Source organism: Nematolebias whitei, chromosome 11 (genome assembly GCF_014905685.2).
Source record: "Nematolebias whitei isolate Nwh7 chromosome 11, NemWhi1, whole genome shotgun sequence".
Classification (NCBI taxonomy): Eukaryota; Metazoa; Chordata; class Actinopteri; order Cyprinodontiformes; family Rivulidae; genus Nematolebias; species Nematolebias whitei.
In genome coordinates, this window is record NC_056508.1 from 37,685,745 (window position 1) to 37,702,845 (window position 17,101).

At 35.1% G+C, this 17,101-nt stretch overlaps 1 protein-coding gene across 2 annotated transcripts in view; it reads right to left on the reverse strand.

Annotated features, from left to right (window-relative positions):
* prkar2aa (protein kinase, cAMP-dependent, regulatory, type II, alpha A) overlaps positions 1–11,783 on the reverse strand; it is a 44,170-nt gene extending 32,387 nt beyond the window's left edge. Inside the window, exons 1-3 of one of the 2 annotated variants that reach the window (XM_037684971.1) lie at positions 11,696–11,783; positions 11,121–11,234; positions 9,653–9,933 (exon numbers count right to left, since the gene is read on the reverse strand). In XM_037684971.1, the coding sequence (XP_037540899.1) occupies positions 9,653–9,899 (247 nt within the window). In that variant the 5' untranslated portion in view covers positions 9,900–9,933; positions 11,121–11,234; positions 11,696–11,783. Of the gene's footprint in view, positions 1–9,652; positions 9,934–11,120; positions 11,513–11,695 lie in introns of those variants that run through there. The other variant, XM_037684970.1, reaches the window with a different exon arrangement.
* Between the last annotated feature and the right edge of the window lie 5,318 nt (positions 11,784–17,101).

The window sequence follows — 17,101 nt, forward strand, 5'->3', positions numbered from 1 at the left end:
TCTTTTTGGGTCACGGGGGTCACTGGTTCCCATGTCCAGCTATCATTGTGCGAGAGGCAGGGTACACCCTGGATAGGTTGCAAGTCCATCACAGGGCAAGCTCTAAGTTAAAGAACTAAAAATGCAATGGGAACTTTGGACAAATTCAATCATAGAAGTTTACAAGGACATAACATGCAATAGGATCAATGTCACTTAACAGCATTCTGTGTTAAGAACCAAAAATGTTACAACAATTTCCTGCGAGATCAATAAAGTTCTACCTTATCTTATGTTACTGTACATGTAAATATCTTCAATATATTTAGTATACTTTCTTTCATTTGTAGTAAGCTAAGCAAAGACAAAGTCAGTCTTTAACTGACCTGAGCTTTTAGACAAAACAGCAGGTTTCTTTGCAATCTGCTGCTACACCAACTTTCAACTTGCTCTTCACATTATAAATTTTCTCTCGCATCTTGTTGCCTTTGTACCAACACATTTCAAGCAAAGTCAGGGTCAGACAATGGCTGACACAGTGAACATTCCATCTTGATTATGGTGTAAAAAACATGCTTGTTGTTGTACAGCAAAGATACTCTGTTTAATTTAAACACAGAGGAGTGAAATCATACCTTGCTTGTTCAGGGCTTATGATGCCCTCATGTGCTTAGTGTGCACCAATCTAACCTCATGGTGTCCTTTACCAAGAGGTGCCAAAACAACAGTGGGAGCTGGCACTTTGAAACAAAATGTAGCAATTTATTTTTGTTGTGTGCATTTCACATTAAAGCAAATACTGTCTAAAAATTATTACATATTAAAACCTTCTAAACTATCAATTTTCAGGAGCTTACAAATATTGAGCTGAAATGCAAGTCCTGCAGTTTATCCTAAGTAGACAAACTTAAAAAAGGCAGATCTTTAAATTAATGTAAATGGAAAGCATGTTACTTTTACAAGACAAAGGATGCCAAACATAATTTGCAGTAGCTAACTAACAAGGTTAATTTTATTTGTGAAAAAGCAAAGACATTTAAAAGTACCGGTACAATTGTTTCCAATTAGCAATATATTCTGTTGTAAGGAAAACCTTGTAATACAAAAACTGATCTTCAAACCAAAGCTCGAGGAACTCAACTTTTCTGTACAACCAGTGGTGACCACACAACAGATAACATAACAGATAACGCGTAGTTACCCTGACGTTGCCATTAGGCATGCAAATAGATTTACTGATGTTAAATACCCTAGACTGAATAATAAAAAATGAGGGAAAAAACATCAACAATATGCATAAAACGATAAAAAAAATAAACAACAGTAGAAGTAAAATTGAAACAAAACAGTTTATGTGGTACAGTGGTGGTTATCCGTCATTGATTTCTGGAGCACTATGGAGTACTTTATTCTGGCACAAAAGGCTGAGTGACAGTTGTCTTGTACACGGGTTAAACATGGGTCTAATGCCCAATGGACAGAGGGGGGCTTCATGCAAATATCTGGTGTCTGAAAGTGTTTGGGGTTTTAAAATATGCCTATGTGCACAAACACAAATGCTACAGTCTGGCTTAAAAGGATTATTGTGTGTCGACACCCTCTACCCCCCAAAACTTTTGGCATTAAAAGGTTAAAATAGTAGGTTTAAAACTAAACCTAAGCTAAATTGGCCTTCAGGCTGAAAATCAGTTGGACACAACTTGAAGTGAACTAATCATCTCACTTGTTGCTCAGCATTTTACAAAGACCTCATGTATACAAATACAGCTGCACACACAAGAATAATAATCTGAGCACATGTACACTCCCTCGAAATTTTTAATCACTTAAACAACTGTGTACATGTTCACACAAAGTCCTGAAAGGACAACAAATCTGGGCATGTAAGATCTGCTTAACACATGAATAGTTGGAGCATCTAGGCTTAAAGTAAATATTTATGCCAACTCTAAATAAATGCTGCAAAGCAAAACTCAAATATTAGTCCTGAAAATTTTTTAAAAATAAAGATAAAATAAAAAATAAAAAAATGTAAAAAGATTTTAAAAAATTGCATACTTTACAAAAAAAAAAAAAAAAACTGATTAGTCATTTGGCCTTCATTTTTATAGTGAAAGCTTGTATTTAAAAAAGCTTGGCTTGATGAAAAAAATAGTTACTAATCCACTGATCCGAACTCAACTAAACGGTCAAAGGTCACAAAAATTTGAAGATATTTTGTGAACAGGAGAGAATAAAGAACCACATTGATGCTCATCAGAGACTCCTATAACAGACTTTTGATGATTAAAAAGAGTAAAGTAGATTTTAGCAGTTTTTCATTTACAGGGGCTGCTGCATTTAGTCTGAATGCATCTCTTTCTTACATAACCAGAAAAAATATGACTATATATATATATATATATATACATATATACACACAGTTGGCTTAATAAATTAATAAACACGTAAAACACAAATGCATGTGCACCACTCTAGTCCTGAGAAATAAAATTAAAGCATTTTAAAAGAACAATTGTCATTCTAGTAAAACTATAATAAGAAACAAATATACCTGCCTCTAAAAAAGCTCAATGCACAAAACAGTTGAACCAATCAACAACTTTTACTTTAAAAAAAGTGTAGTTTTATGCAATGTCTAATTTCTTATATTCTGATATTAGTTATTTTTACAGACCATTGCCCATTTATGAGTTAAGAGTTTATTATTAAGAAAAGATTTGCTGTCAAAAATAAACACCAATCATCTGGAAAGTTTTGCACATATTGATGCATACAGACCGGCTGCTGCAATGACACGTTACCGTCTTCTGTTAGTGCTATGAATCTTATCAAGATCTCTGCCTTCAAAACAAGGCTATGCATGATTGAAGAAATAGAATTTGCTTTTTTTAATTTATTATTATTTTTTTTTTTTAGAAACAAACTACTGGTACTCTTTCAAGGCAATTCCAACAATTTTGAGGAAAATACCAAAAAATCCTTAAAAAAAAATCCTTTTAAAATACAGTGAACCTTTTTTAATAAAAATGAATAGATGCTTATAATATTTTGTATAAAACATGTCATTAGCTAGATACTAAATTGTGTCTCAAAAGAATTAGCATTAAACGTTTTATATTGCGGCAAGCCTCTGCTTCCGTAGTCACATTTTTCAAAATGCCACTCCTTCATCCCAGCTGTCTTCCTTATAAAAACATATTTAATTCATTTCTATTACCGTCTCTGGTACTTAATGTCCCTCCATCCATCTTATTATAAATAGTCTCAGTCTTGTGAGTCACAGGGGTGTCTATTCATCCCATGTTTTTCTTGATAAGCACACACTGACAAAGTGACACTACACAGGCCTTCCCAATGGGGTGGGAAGGAAAAAAAAAAATATGTAGGGATGACACACATTTTGGTTAATCAAAAAATGCTTCTTTAGGAAGGCAGAAATTTGTAACACTTGGTTTGAAGATAACACATTTAAGTTCCCCAGCAAAACCAGCACTTCAGTGTAAGTCAAATTAAGCACACACCTACACAAACAGGATAGAAAAGTAAATTCAAAATGTCAATACACTGTAACTTAAACAAAACACAATAAAATGATTTTAAATACTTGACAGCTCATATTTGAGTGCGTTAAATAGAGCCCGACCAATATATCGGTAGGGCCAATATTTTAGGTTGATATAGACATTTGGGGACCTATCACATCAATGATAATTGTTCCAATATGAGCTTAGATAAGGACGTCTAATTTTCACCCCTAAAATGCTGGGAACAAGCTGTAATTGTACAATGTATCCAGCAGAAGGTGCATGAAAACTTTCAAGTCATGGCCGTTCACTTAGGTTCACTTTCAGGGCAGCTGAAGCAGGGAGCAACTGTGTAGCGTATTTTGCTGAACAGAGCATAAAGTTTATTTTAATTGATCCCTAAAATAAATTTAAAAAATCAACAATAAAATATTATCTTCAATCCTCCAGCCCACTTGTCATTAGTTACATCCCTCTCAAGTTAGCCAGCTAACGTTTAGACAACATAGTATAGGCTATTGCCTCATAAAACTTTATCTATAACAATAACTAGCAGAGGAAAAATATTTCAGCATTAGTAACATTATCTTTGTCATTGTCTGAAATCTTTACTTCTCTGCAAAAAAAAAAAAACTCAGCTGCAGTCAATACTAATTAGGCCTTCACCATGTGACTGACTGTTTTAGCAATGAACAGGGAAGGGTGTTTCTTTGTTTAATTTATATTTATGTAACACACTTGACAACTTTATGGTGAATAGTGGATAGAAAATGTGAACGTTATTTTAAAGGGATCCACGATTAGTTGTAACAAACTTTATTTTAGAAATATTTTAGATGTAAAAACAATACAGTAAAAATATTGTAGGCTGTTTAGTTTTTATAAATTTAAATATTGTCACACAGACATTGCAGAGGTTTTTTTTTACACTGCAATGCATTCTGGGTAAATGACATATGCTAGGTCCTGTAGTGCTGAGTTTTAACATATCACAAAAAGCAATTTTTAAGCTAATAGGAAAATTACAACATATTTAGGCCAAAATGTTCAACTAATCATGGATTCCTTTAAGAATACTGTTTTCATGACCAGTGCAGAAAAACTTTTAAACCTACTGTGGGACTATGCGTAGCGTGGATCCGATTTGCTTAGCGTCATGGTTGCCAACACCCACGATAAATAAACAAGCCCCGCTCCACTCGCTGTTTACTTAAAATTTTTGGGGGTGGATAAAGCAAAAAAAATATTCAGCCATTATATCGGCAGTGGGCTTTCCCTCCCAATATCGGTATCGGCAATAGCCAAAATGTCCATATCTGTCAGGCTCTTGTGTATATTATAACCAAAGGGGGGAAAAAGTAACTTTTTGGTCCACCTAAGCTTAAACTAATGCTAAAAGCAGTCTAGATTTAAAGAGAGGACCAACAAAACTTCTGTGTGCTTGGTTGTGACTTTTGGCTGAAAACTGAAGACATTTCTGAGGATGAGGGCAATCTAGAAAAGCACTGTACACCCTGTAAAATCAGTTGCAAAGGATATATCTCATGCGGGAAGCTTATAAAAGAGTGCTTTGGTTATAAGCTGGTATGGATTCTCATTCATCCAAATGGCAAATCCCAAAAAAATTAAACAAAACAGCTTGCATAACAGAGTGTCAGGCAGTTTGAAGCTTGGAACTCCACACACACCAGGTTTGAGATTACAGAGCTCCCCACATGAGAAGCAAAACATCTTCAGTTGCAGAATAAAGCCACAGTTTCTTGTTTGTTGTGGTTGTTACAAATATTTCATTTTGGGTTAAATTCATTTACATCTGAAAAAATTGTCAGCTTGTGACCAAGAGGCATATCACATCTCCTGTAAGTTACTTTAACTCAGAGATAAGTTAATTTTCATATTAGCAGCATTGTCACATACTATATCACTTTTTTGTGAAGCAGCTTAGGCTTGTGAGGTGACACTGCTGTAACAAAGTGAAAAAAAAAACAACATTATGGTTTAAGGCAGAAACTGTACTAACCATAGAAAACTAGCGATCTAGTTCATTTGCATATTAGGCATTGAGCCAGCATTCGCATAAATACTGACTTCCTGCAGTGCAATGTAAAGGTTATGAGCACACTGGTGAATCATCATGACTGGAAGCAGCCTCAAAAAAAAAAAAAAAAGTAATCAAGAGATTTTGCTTATGTGCATATAAATATAGGTGTTTGGATTGTTTAACAACAAATTTAATGTAATTTACAGGTGCATTCAAACTTGTCTCCTACAAAAAGTGGTCTCATTCTGTTTTAACAAAAACATTTTTGCAACAGCATATTTCTTACTCAGGTCTACATTCAAAATGTGACAATGGCTCATTAAAAAAAAGTTAGTGCATAACAAAAGGCAGAAACACATCACTTGAGTGAAGTTAAGGAATATACTATTCAAACCTATAAGAGTGCATCACATTTAAGTTTTCAAGAATCTCACATCACTGACCTACATTTATTTTCTATGTGTAAAACACATGTAAATACCTATACAATTTACATATCAAGTTAAAGAGTTTTCTTTAAAGCTTGCAAATAACTTAAAATTTTGTGATGACATTTATCTTAGAACCTCAACTGAAAAGTAGCCATTTATGTCATTACAAAACAAAAGACTTCATAGTAGGGGTGCACCAATCAGTTTTCTGGCCGATCAGCGATTTATAAAAAAGTCTGACCTGCCGATTCCGATTTTGTCCGATACCGATTTTGTTTTATAAACAACACTGTCAGGTGTTATAAGGTCACAATGCACCTTCAATTTTCCAATATTATTTTATTGAAAAATATACCCTTGAACAATATCCTAGAAACAATACAAACTTGTTTTAACTGGCCATGAGGTAGTGATCTGAAATATAAATGAAGTTCAGACAATTGTTGTTAAAACTAAAAAAAAAAAAAACTAAAAAAATAAATAAAAATAAAAATCGGTAAAATTGGTAAAATCGCTTTCTCATGCAAGTATCGGCCGATTGATCCCATCAGACTGCTGGGAGGAGTGGCCATCACTCTGAGAGGAGTTCTGCCCAGCATTCAGGCGGTCCTACAGCCCGGGGGAACGGAGAGGCCAGCCGAGTCTGGGTGGACGGATCAGACAGCATCTGCAGACAGTTTCTTAGGATCCACTGTGGGATGGACCTTTACAAGAGATCCTTCCTGCCTACAGCCATCAGTATCTATAACATCTCTTAATGAAATGAGGATAACGAGTTACAACAACAAATAATTTCCCTTTGGGATTAATAAAGTATTTTTGAATTGAATTTCCCAAAATTAAGGAAATCGGCTGGCCGACTGCACCCCTGCTTGATAATTCTGTAGGACTTGTATGCTTGGCTTTCTGCTATCATAAAGCATCACATCATGTGAATAGAAGTTTATCAGTTATCTGTTTAAAGTTGGAAAGAACTAAATTATTATGAGCAGTACAAATATCTGTCACTTACTAAAACACTAAGAACAGCCTTTGCTTTTTACATTAACTTTTTTAAAGTTTAAAATATAAAACTTTCTTTTGTCTTCTACAAAGGACTTCCACTTGTAGGCTAGAACAGTGGTCTGGCAAAAGCACATGATTTATTCCAATATACAAGCCTGTGTTGTTCCCATCAGAACCAACTGTGCCCTGGGGGCAGTGTACACAAGATGGTTTGGATAATTTACAGTAATGTCATGAAAGTCATGTGTGCAACCTCCAGCACGTGGGCGAAAGCTTCTCCCTGAATAACTGCACCATTGCTAATTTTTATTGCCTTCCCTTAGTGTGGAAATACGCAAATGACTGTTAACCAGAATGTACAAAGGTACTCCATCTGCACGCAGTCATCAAGCTGGAATTTGAACTGGTGTGACATAAAAGCACAACACAGGTACTTTGACACAGGCTTTCACAAGTGCAGACATTCACTACACTAACAGACAGCTGATGAATGAAACTTTTGCATATGGGAACACGTGCACTGAAATACACAGGGGTTCCTCAGCTGAGGTCACAGCTGTCTGACAACAGCCAAACGCAACTTGTGTGAGAACAGAATCATTCTTTTGCCAATAGCCATCTTGTACCAATCTGCAGGTCTTTCCAACATTGCATGCAGCAGACACTAAACTTTTATGTGAGACATGATACTGTCAAACTAAATGTTAAATTTGCAACAACAAAAAAAGACAAAATAGTGCTCTGAACACCATAACTAGAAGACATACAAGTTTTGTTTTTTCCTTTCCATTTGGTAATATGTTTGAAACATTAAAAAAAAGTATTGCTTGTATTGAACATTGCTGATAAACAATTTCTAAAGACAAAAACACAAATTACCATGTCTTTATATAATTCTGAAAACAGCTAGTCTCAGCTTTCCTCCACTACTTTGGATTTTAACAATGATTTGACAAAACAGAATTTTGTAGAAATTAATACAATTTGTAGCATTTTGACTGTGCACATAAGCGTTCACATTACAAAAATGCTAGGGGTGCCTCGATTTCCTTAATTTTGGGAAATCGGCTGATACTTGCATGAGAAATCGATTTTGCCGATTTTTTTTTGTTTTAACAACAATTTTATGAACGTCATTGATATTTCAGAGCACTACCTCATGGCCAGTTAAAACAAGTTTGTATTGTTTCTAGGATATTGTTCAAGGGTATGTTTTTCAATTAAATAAGATTAGAAAATTGAAGGTGCATTGTGAACTTATAACGCCTGACAGTGTCACTTATAAAACAAAATCGTATCGGCCAAAATCGGAGTCGGCAGGTCAGACTTTTTATAAATCAGTGATTGGCCAGAAAACTGCAATCGGTGCACCCTTAAAAAAATGCTTCACTAATATTTTAAACCATCACATCATTAAATTTTAGAAAAACCTACAAAAATGTAATACTTCTTCCAGCAAAAAAAAAAAAAGTAAAATTACTAACTTTGCCATTTACGGTTTAAGAAAACTGAAATGATCTAGGTCATACTGTTCTTAGCAGAACAGACAGGAGCTGAGCTATGAAGCAGCTTACATCTTCCGCCAGTGTGTCAAACACAGGGGAATGATGTGCAAGAAACATGGCATCAGTGATACAAGGAGTAACACACTGTGACAAATTTAGGGTCACATTAAACCAGTCTTCACATTTAGCACGCAGATGATTTGAAGCCCAGAGGATGCATAGCTGTTCAAATACAACCTGCTGTGAGGATGCTTCCATTACACTTTTAGTTGAGTGACATTTTGGTAACAAGATATTCTGTGAATACATACAGTGCACATACACAGAGTACAACATATCCATCACAGACCCTTGCATACTTTTAGACATAAAGCACAGCTGCCTTTTGACAGTTACAACTAAATATCAATGTTTTTAAATAAATTATTAAATGTGAATATAACTACTGGTAGGTCACCCTTTTCAATTCAATTCAGCATATTTATAAGCATCACGTCCCAACAGAAGTCGTCTCAGGGCAAAAACATTCACGTGAATTAAAAAATAAAAGAAAAAAAATCAGTAAAATTGCTCTATCTAAAGAAGTCAGCAGATTGCAATGAATGCACTCCCTCGCAGTCTCCCATCCTGATCAAGCTCAAAGGCAACAGTGGAAAGGAAAAACTCCCTTTTAACAAGAAGAAACCTCCAGCAAAACCAGGCTCAAGACTAGAGCCAATCTGCTTCAACCGGCTGGGGTTTGAGAGGACAGTTTCAATGTCTCTTTCAATGTCTTTGAATTAAACAAACTTTGCAAATTATATTAAAACACTCAGCTCTTGACAAGTATTCACTGCTTTCTTTTAAGTGAAATTTTCGCACAGAAAAATGTTCTTTACAATGTCTGTTAATGTTGATTTTTAAAAAGTTTTAAAACTTGATAGTTCAACTTGGAACAAAAATACAATGTACAATCCAAGTGCTGCAAAACACGACAATGGAAAACAAAAGACAAGAGACTTGGTATAAAAATCTGTATAGAGTAATCTGCTTCTAAAAAATAATGTCAGTTTGTACTAAGGCTTTACACCTCAAAACTTATCTCCTACTTGAAAACTTAACACACACACGTTCTGTCCCAGTTTTACCCACACAATAGCTAAAAATCTTAAAACATCAACTCACGTTCAAAGTCAGAATCGTCATCTTCATCATCTTCTCCGTTAGATTCTGTTTGCATCGGCTCCCCGTCAAACATCACTCCCTTTCCTGGCTTGACATCCGTGCTGGACCCATCTTGACTTCTGGAGTCTCGCAAACGGGTGAAATACTGTACTGCAAAATCCACCAGATCTGACGGCCTTTGTCGCAGCACCTCCACAGTGTAGCCCTGGAGCAATTCTGTCAATCCCACTGGTATCTGAAAACTCATGGCTGTGTGCGGCTTGTTGGTAACCTTTATACACCTTAAGAAAAATGGAGAGGAAAAACAAAACTCATTAGTATTTGAACATAAGTGCTGATTATTCTTGTGTTTGAGCACTGATGTATACAGTGTTGAACAACTTCTGATTTAAACAGAACTGACTAGTTATTTCAATACAATGCGTGACCATAAATGCCCACTACAGGTCAGCATGTCAAACCAGATGTGCATCGACTTATAATGAGAAGGGACCAAGATGTCACCATTTTTGTCAGAGCTTGTAAATAATAAGTGCAAAGACCAAGCAAGAAACGTTAGCACTCGTAATACATTTTGAAGATGACTATCAGCTACTACCACATGAAACTTTACCTCAATATCTAAGTTTGACTAACTTATAAACATTTTTGTGTCAGCTAAGGTGGATGAGCTGTGGGGGGCCATCTTAAATGGGGCTGAATCAAAAATGTTTTCACTTGTAGATGTACATCTTGTTTTTACTTTTTTTTAATGTTTCATTAAACTCTGTCCAGTAGTTCGTGAGATATTCTGCTAACCAAGACAAATGGAACACACACACAGTCCAACATGTAATCATTATCCCCTTTCGCCTTGGGCGGCGGGCAATAATGATTAAACTTTTAGCAAAAACAGGCCTTTAAAAAAAATCAGTGTAATAACGTGCATGAAGTGTACATGTCCCTGAGAGAGACAACTTTATCTCGGACTGAGGAACTCAGAGTTCTCACAGCTGACCTGATAGATACAAGTTTTTAATAATAATAAATAATTGAAAAAAACTAAACACACAACTGTTGTTTCAGTTAAATAACGCTTTGGATCGTCAGAAAAAGTGGCTTGTCAACTTGGCTGAGAGAAACTAGCTAGCAGACATATAGTCAAGCTAATAACGGCTAATAACCGGTTAAGGTTACTGTACAGACTACAACTCCAACTTGACCAAACTCGTTGACAAGTAACCGTTTAAAAACGGTTGCAGCTAACGTGCTGCAACTGAAGCGTTTCCTCCATCAGCTCAGTTAGCCATCATGCTAGCTAGTGAGCCACCATCGACTGGTCGTTAGCTTGTACTGTGGTATGGCGCACAGGCTTTACGTGTTGTCACACAAAAACCGAGAGCCGCGGGGATAACCGTTGCGAGTTGAATCGGAAATGTTAACGGTCGAACGAACCACTTTCTTGAAAAACCAACTGTGAGTCACTTACGTGTCTCCCCGGCTAAACTAGCCAGTCGCCTCCTTGTCGGTGTCTTCCTCGTTCGTTCTTATTTCGCCTCTTCTTTTTAGCCAGCGTCTCCCTGCCAGTGGAGCGTTTGTATCCCTTTAACGAAAACACAGTCGTTGAACGTTAAGCCAGCAGTTTTCCGTTAGCCGTCACCCAACTTCACTGACCAACGGCTGGCTATTTTTCGCTGCCAGCCAGGTGTACGAGGATGCTGGCTAAGTTCAGGGGGGAGGGAAAAAAAAAAAAAAAAAGCTCGACTTCGCCGCTGCAGCTCCAACGTCCACGCACTTGGTGAGGGTGGGACTTAACGGTGGCAGTAAGGAAAGAGCTGGCTAGCTGTGAGCAGTTTAAACCGCTGACCAACTGCCAAGAAACTCTGCTCGCTTAGCGAGACGCACGTCAGTTACTGGAGGTGACAAAGCCTGGGTTCGCCTCGACAACCCCGTCGCGCCACACCTCCGTAGGAATAACCGCGAGTACCGCCGAAAAATACAAACTTTAAAAAACGTCAGTACATCCGTAAAACTGTTAACGGCGTAAAAACTCTTCTAAATTACCTAAGGCAGGTTTGGGCTCCTCCACCACGAAGTAATCCACAGGAATACCGCTGCCTTCAGAAAGCGTGAGGAGGCGGGGCTACTCGATGAACGCAAACCGTTTGACATAGATTGACAGAAATTTTGACCAATGGGTGTAAAGTATTATAAAATATATATCCAATTGAATACCGGCTGTTAAAGTAGAGGCGGGACACGCTGATGAGAGTCACACCCACAAGGATGGCCTTGAGATCTTGGCATAAATCTAAAGAAATATTATATTGGTTTGTTAAAAAATAAAACGAGCTCCAATAAATACAGCGTGCGAGTTTAACATGCATGAAAATGCATTTATTCGTAAAGTGCTCCATAACCTATCCAAAAGCCAAAAATAAAAAGTGTAGCTTAGAGGGAAAATCATTTTTTGAATGACAATGTAGCTGCATTTCTTACTAAATTATTACTTTTTTTTTTCATATTTACATTATAGTCATCGGTCAGTTCAGATTAGACAGCAGTAGCCATTATCCCCGTAATATATATGTCAAAATGTCATCTTATCTGTGTAGATTCCTCTCCATATTTTATCCAATAAGCAGCTTTATTGCTGAATTACTCTTGTCTCACTCTACATCTGCTTTGGCTTACTCTGAGTGAATTCGATAGTTTCAGTAGAAGAGCACTAGGAGCAGAGATTTAGTGAACTACTCTGGGAAGTTTGCAAAGTCCCACCACCTCTTCTCTTTTTATTTCTTACCTTCTCTCTGTCACTGAGGTAAAGCTGTTGCCATGGCCACAAAGAGCCCTTATTTAATTCCTTGAGCTGGTTTCTGATTGGCTTAGGCCTTTGTTTTTAACTAACGCTGGGGAAAACCAGACCTCTGAGCTCCCCCTGCTGGGAAAACAAACATAACAAATCATTTCTTTGCCTAAATATATTTGAACAGAATCTAGGCTGTTTTAAAGAAAAATATATTATTTTGTCATAAATGGATTATATTGCCAGAGGCAATATAGGCAGTTTAAAGGATGACACTCAAAACAAACCTCATTAGTGCGACGTTTCATATTCTGATGGCTTGCATGCTGGAAGATGGTTGTTGCAGATCTTGAAGCTTGTGAGACTTTCTGTCATGAATAATAACCTTGTTTACACTGTATCACTGCATTGCCCATGAGAGTGCATTTTTCTGCAAATCTCCCTCTGGGGACTCACGAGAACAAGACACAGTACATACTTAACTGAAAATGACATTAAGATGCTCATTCAGAGTGTGGAATCAGGTCTTGGCTTTCCCAGAAGTGTTACCATTTGGGAATTGCTATTAATGTGATTTCAGAAGTGTGTCAAAGCTGCTACCCTATATTTTCAGAGTGAAAGGAAGTGGAAAACAGTAAATGGAACAAACAGGAAAAAAAAAAGACATGTAATAGTGTGAAAAGGCTACCCTCGTGGGTTTTGCTTCGTTTAACTTAGATTTTTCTTTTAATACACTCGTCTTTCCAAAGTTTTTTCCACTAAACACAAACCTTCCCACATGTTTAGTTGTTTTCAGATATATAATGAAGACTTGCTTAAATTGATGTGAAAGATAACAAAACACACTTGCAGTGATGGTAGCTGTCTGAAGATTACCTTACAATAAAGCCATAGATATATACCAACTTAATCAAAAACTAATTAAATTAAACATATCAAATTTTCGTATGATAATATATAAATATATTAAAAAGAAAAACTTGCACTAAGTTCAAATGTTGAAGAAAAATAAAGCCCCAAAACTATTTTTATTTTATTTTATGTATGTTCTCAAGCTTTTTGCTCAAAACCAGTTTGCAGTGAAAAACGCAGTTCATTCATGCCTTGATTCCCTGGGCACTTATTCCTTTATGCACATTCATAGAAATTACATTCACAGAAACTAAACTGTCTTTAGTTAGTTTCATGAGTCGATGCTGTCATCTAGTGGTTATTTTGAGGTACTTACTAACCAAACTGGAAGCTGATTTTCTTTTTTTTTCTAGTATTTGTCTTTATTTTGGCCACAAACACCAACCAGAAACTAGATGTTGAGATGTTTAATTGAAACGATACTCAACCCCACCTTACTGTATAAAAAAGCACCTTTCTAAACCCATTTGTACCAACTATGACCTGTGACATTCAAAAATTAAACCCCAAAAGTATTGTGAGTATCCAATAATAATCGTAATAATAAAAACTTTGGTAAACACTTATCTTTTATAAAGCCCCAAAACTATTTTTAGTTTAGTTGCACTAATCAATAAAAGCCTAGTATTTCTAGGAAAATCTCTTACTGACCACAAGTTTTTAAAGTCAGTGTTTTTGACTACAACTATTTTTTATTGAGAAATGAAAGTACCATTTACCATACCATACCTTACCATACCATACCATACCATACCATACCATACCTTACCATACCATACCATACCATACAATACCATACCATACCATACAATACCATACAATACCATACCATACCATACCACAAAGTCATATTCATTTTAGTCAAACACTGAAATGACCATTTTGCACAAACAAGACATATTGTGAAATGCCGTGATCAGATTATGTACTATGGAAGACTCTCAGCTACTGCTTCATCTACTTTTTGATCAATAACTGTAAAATTTTCTGAGTTACCAAGTCATTGTACAAACTCATAAAGTTGTCAAAGTAAGAAAAAAAGGTCTTGCTGCTTGACAGGAATTATTTTCTGTATTCATAGCAACAGAAAACATCAGAAAAGTTTTCTTATTTGTGAAGAATTATATAAATATAAAATTATATTTATATTAAAATAAAAATAAAAAATAATAACAAAAAATATATATATATTAGAATTATATAAATATAAACATAAATGTAGCTTGAGTAATTAACATAATAATGGGAAATAATAAACATCCACCAGAACAGTTAAACAGTCATGTGGTTTATTCTGAAAGAAGAGTATGGACATTATGAACAAATTAGCAATAAATATTTTCACATAAAGAAATTTAAAAGTGGTTTCATTATTACATGTTTTTCCTATATACAATGTGTCACTTGATGCAAACTGTCCAGTCGACCTGTGAAGGGATTACAGCACAATGCAATAATGAAATCTGTACAAGATGATTTTTTTAAATACCTGATTTTGAGTTAAATTATAGTTCAGAGTCCACTGCTTTCAGAGGTATGACAAACAGCATATGTCACATTATAGATGGATATAAGCATTGAATTGATTCAAAATAGTGTCCTTCAGTATGTAACCCATTAAAACAAACAGAGCTTTACAAGGAAGACTCAGGAATGTTAAGATTCAACGTAAACCTCCGCACTGCTTCAACAAACCCCCAGAAAAACATGATAAAGTTTGTGTGTGCACAAACATTAGATTCAGCATTATTTTGAACTGTTCCAATATTTTAAAAGAAAGTGTAGCTTCTATTTATTGTCTTAATGGAAAGAGCAATGGAGGTCTCATCATCAAGGTTTGCGATGCATCTAAAATGGATTTAAAACAATTTTCATGTAGATTTTTAGAGAAATTAGGACCAGTACTGATAAAAAAACTGTTTTAAGCAGTGTTCCATCAGTAATAATAAAACAGTGATATATTTTTTTCAGCTTTTCCAAAAGCAATAAAAAAAAGCATTTTCATTCATCCAAATGACACAGTTTTTATTATTGCAATGTAATTAAAACGTAAAAAAATCCTGATGTGAGAAACAAATTCTGCACATTTTTTTGTTCATTTTGATTGTTCATTAAATTAAGAATTTGCAAGCAAAATTTGTGAATGGCTACCAAATACCACCCATGTTTGTTTACTTTTAAAAACAACTGAAGTGTCTTATAATTGGTCATCAATGAAAGAAACTTTTGAGATGGGGAAGTCCAATAACTTTGATGTGCTGGTATTTAATTTATGCTCAGATTTATTGAGTAAAGTATGCAGATAAGCTTCCACGAGGTGTGTATTCAGCCAAGTGCTTTGCTTACATTGAATACATACCCACATTTCAGAATTGCAAATCATTATATCTGGAATATTACAGGAGTAGATTATTTCAAACTGCAACATTTGATCCATTTCAGGATGACTTCTTAAAAGTTGGATTTCAAAGCTTGCAATGAGTACCTTTAAAGTTTCTTCCCTGACACAAAAAGTCTGAAATTATCCAACCCTTAAAAACACACCAGACTTGACGGTTTCAAATAGCTCATGTCTAGTTCTTTTCCACATCATAGATAGTTAAATAAGTAAATTTCCATTTTCATTGACATCTCAAAGAAAAAAAAAAAGAAAAATAGCCAAATTTATCCACTTGTCAGTCTTGCAGTGGCTCAAAAACCTTGTAATTTTTCCCTCAAATTTCAAACAATTGAACAAAAATGATAATATACACATTCAATAGCATGATAAGGCACAGACTACACGATGACAACATCAATATGAGGTCACAAACAATTGTATGTATGTCACGCACACAAAATTACAAGTTATTTTTCTGTTATAACCTTCAGTTTGGTGCCTCCTAATTTCACCCTAATGTTTTCAATTTGTTCCCTAACTGAGGGTTTTATGATCAGATGGAATTAAACAAAACATCTGGAAGATAAATTTAAGATGGAATTAAAAGGATTGTTTTCCTAAATGCATCTGCTAAAAATAATTAAAGACAGCAAGCATTTTGCAAAGTATTACTTTTTTGTCCAAAAAGAAAAATCTGAATTTGAACATTCAAAATATTTTTGCATTTCTAAGTTTTTGCATCAAGACATCTTACACATTTTATTCTATGCAAATGACCACAGAAACAATTTAACAGTGCTGGAAAAACCTGTAAACCAGTTTCCTGTTAGAAAGTGTCACAGCAACACAACTCATAAGGGCTATTTTGTAAAAAGTTCCTTTTTATTCGCGTGTCAATAATTATAAATTACTCCTAAAATATACTATAGACAAGATAAATAAAATATATGCAAAAATAAAACACAGTCTTTACTTTGTGTTATGAACGTTGTGTTAATAATATACATTGTGTTACAATACATTAATAAAAACAACCTTTCATAAAATCAGCAAGATTTGAGTTGGTTTTGTTCCAAAACATCTGCTCTTTAAAAACTGTATCAACCTGGAGCCTCTATGTAATGCAAACATAATAACAAGCTTTATTTGTCTTCATTTAGTGGAGAAGTCAAATTCAGCTCTTGCTGACAACTTGAGCAAGAGTTGAATCAAGTGGAGCACCGATCAGACATACAAACATTGCACTTTGAGTCTTTCCAATACTGGATAATCTCATAAATCTATAGAAAGAATGGCCTGTTCTCTTTACATACACACACATATACATATATATATATATATATATATATATATATATATATATATATATATA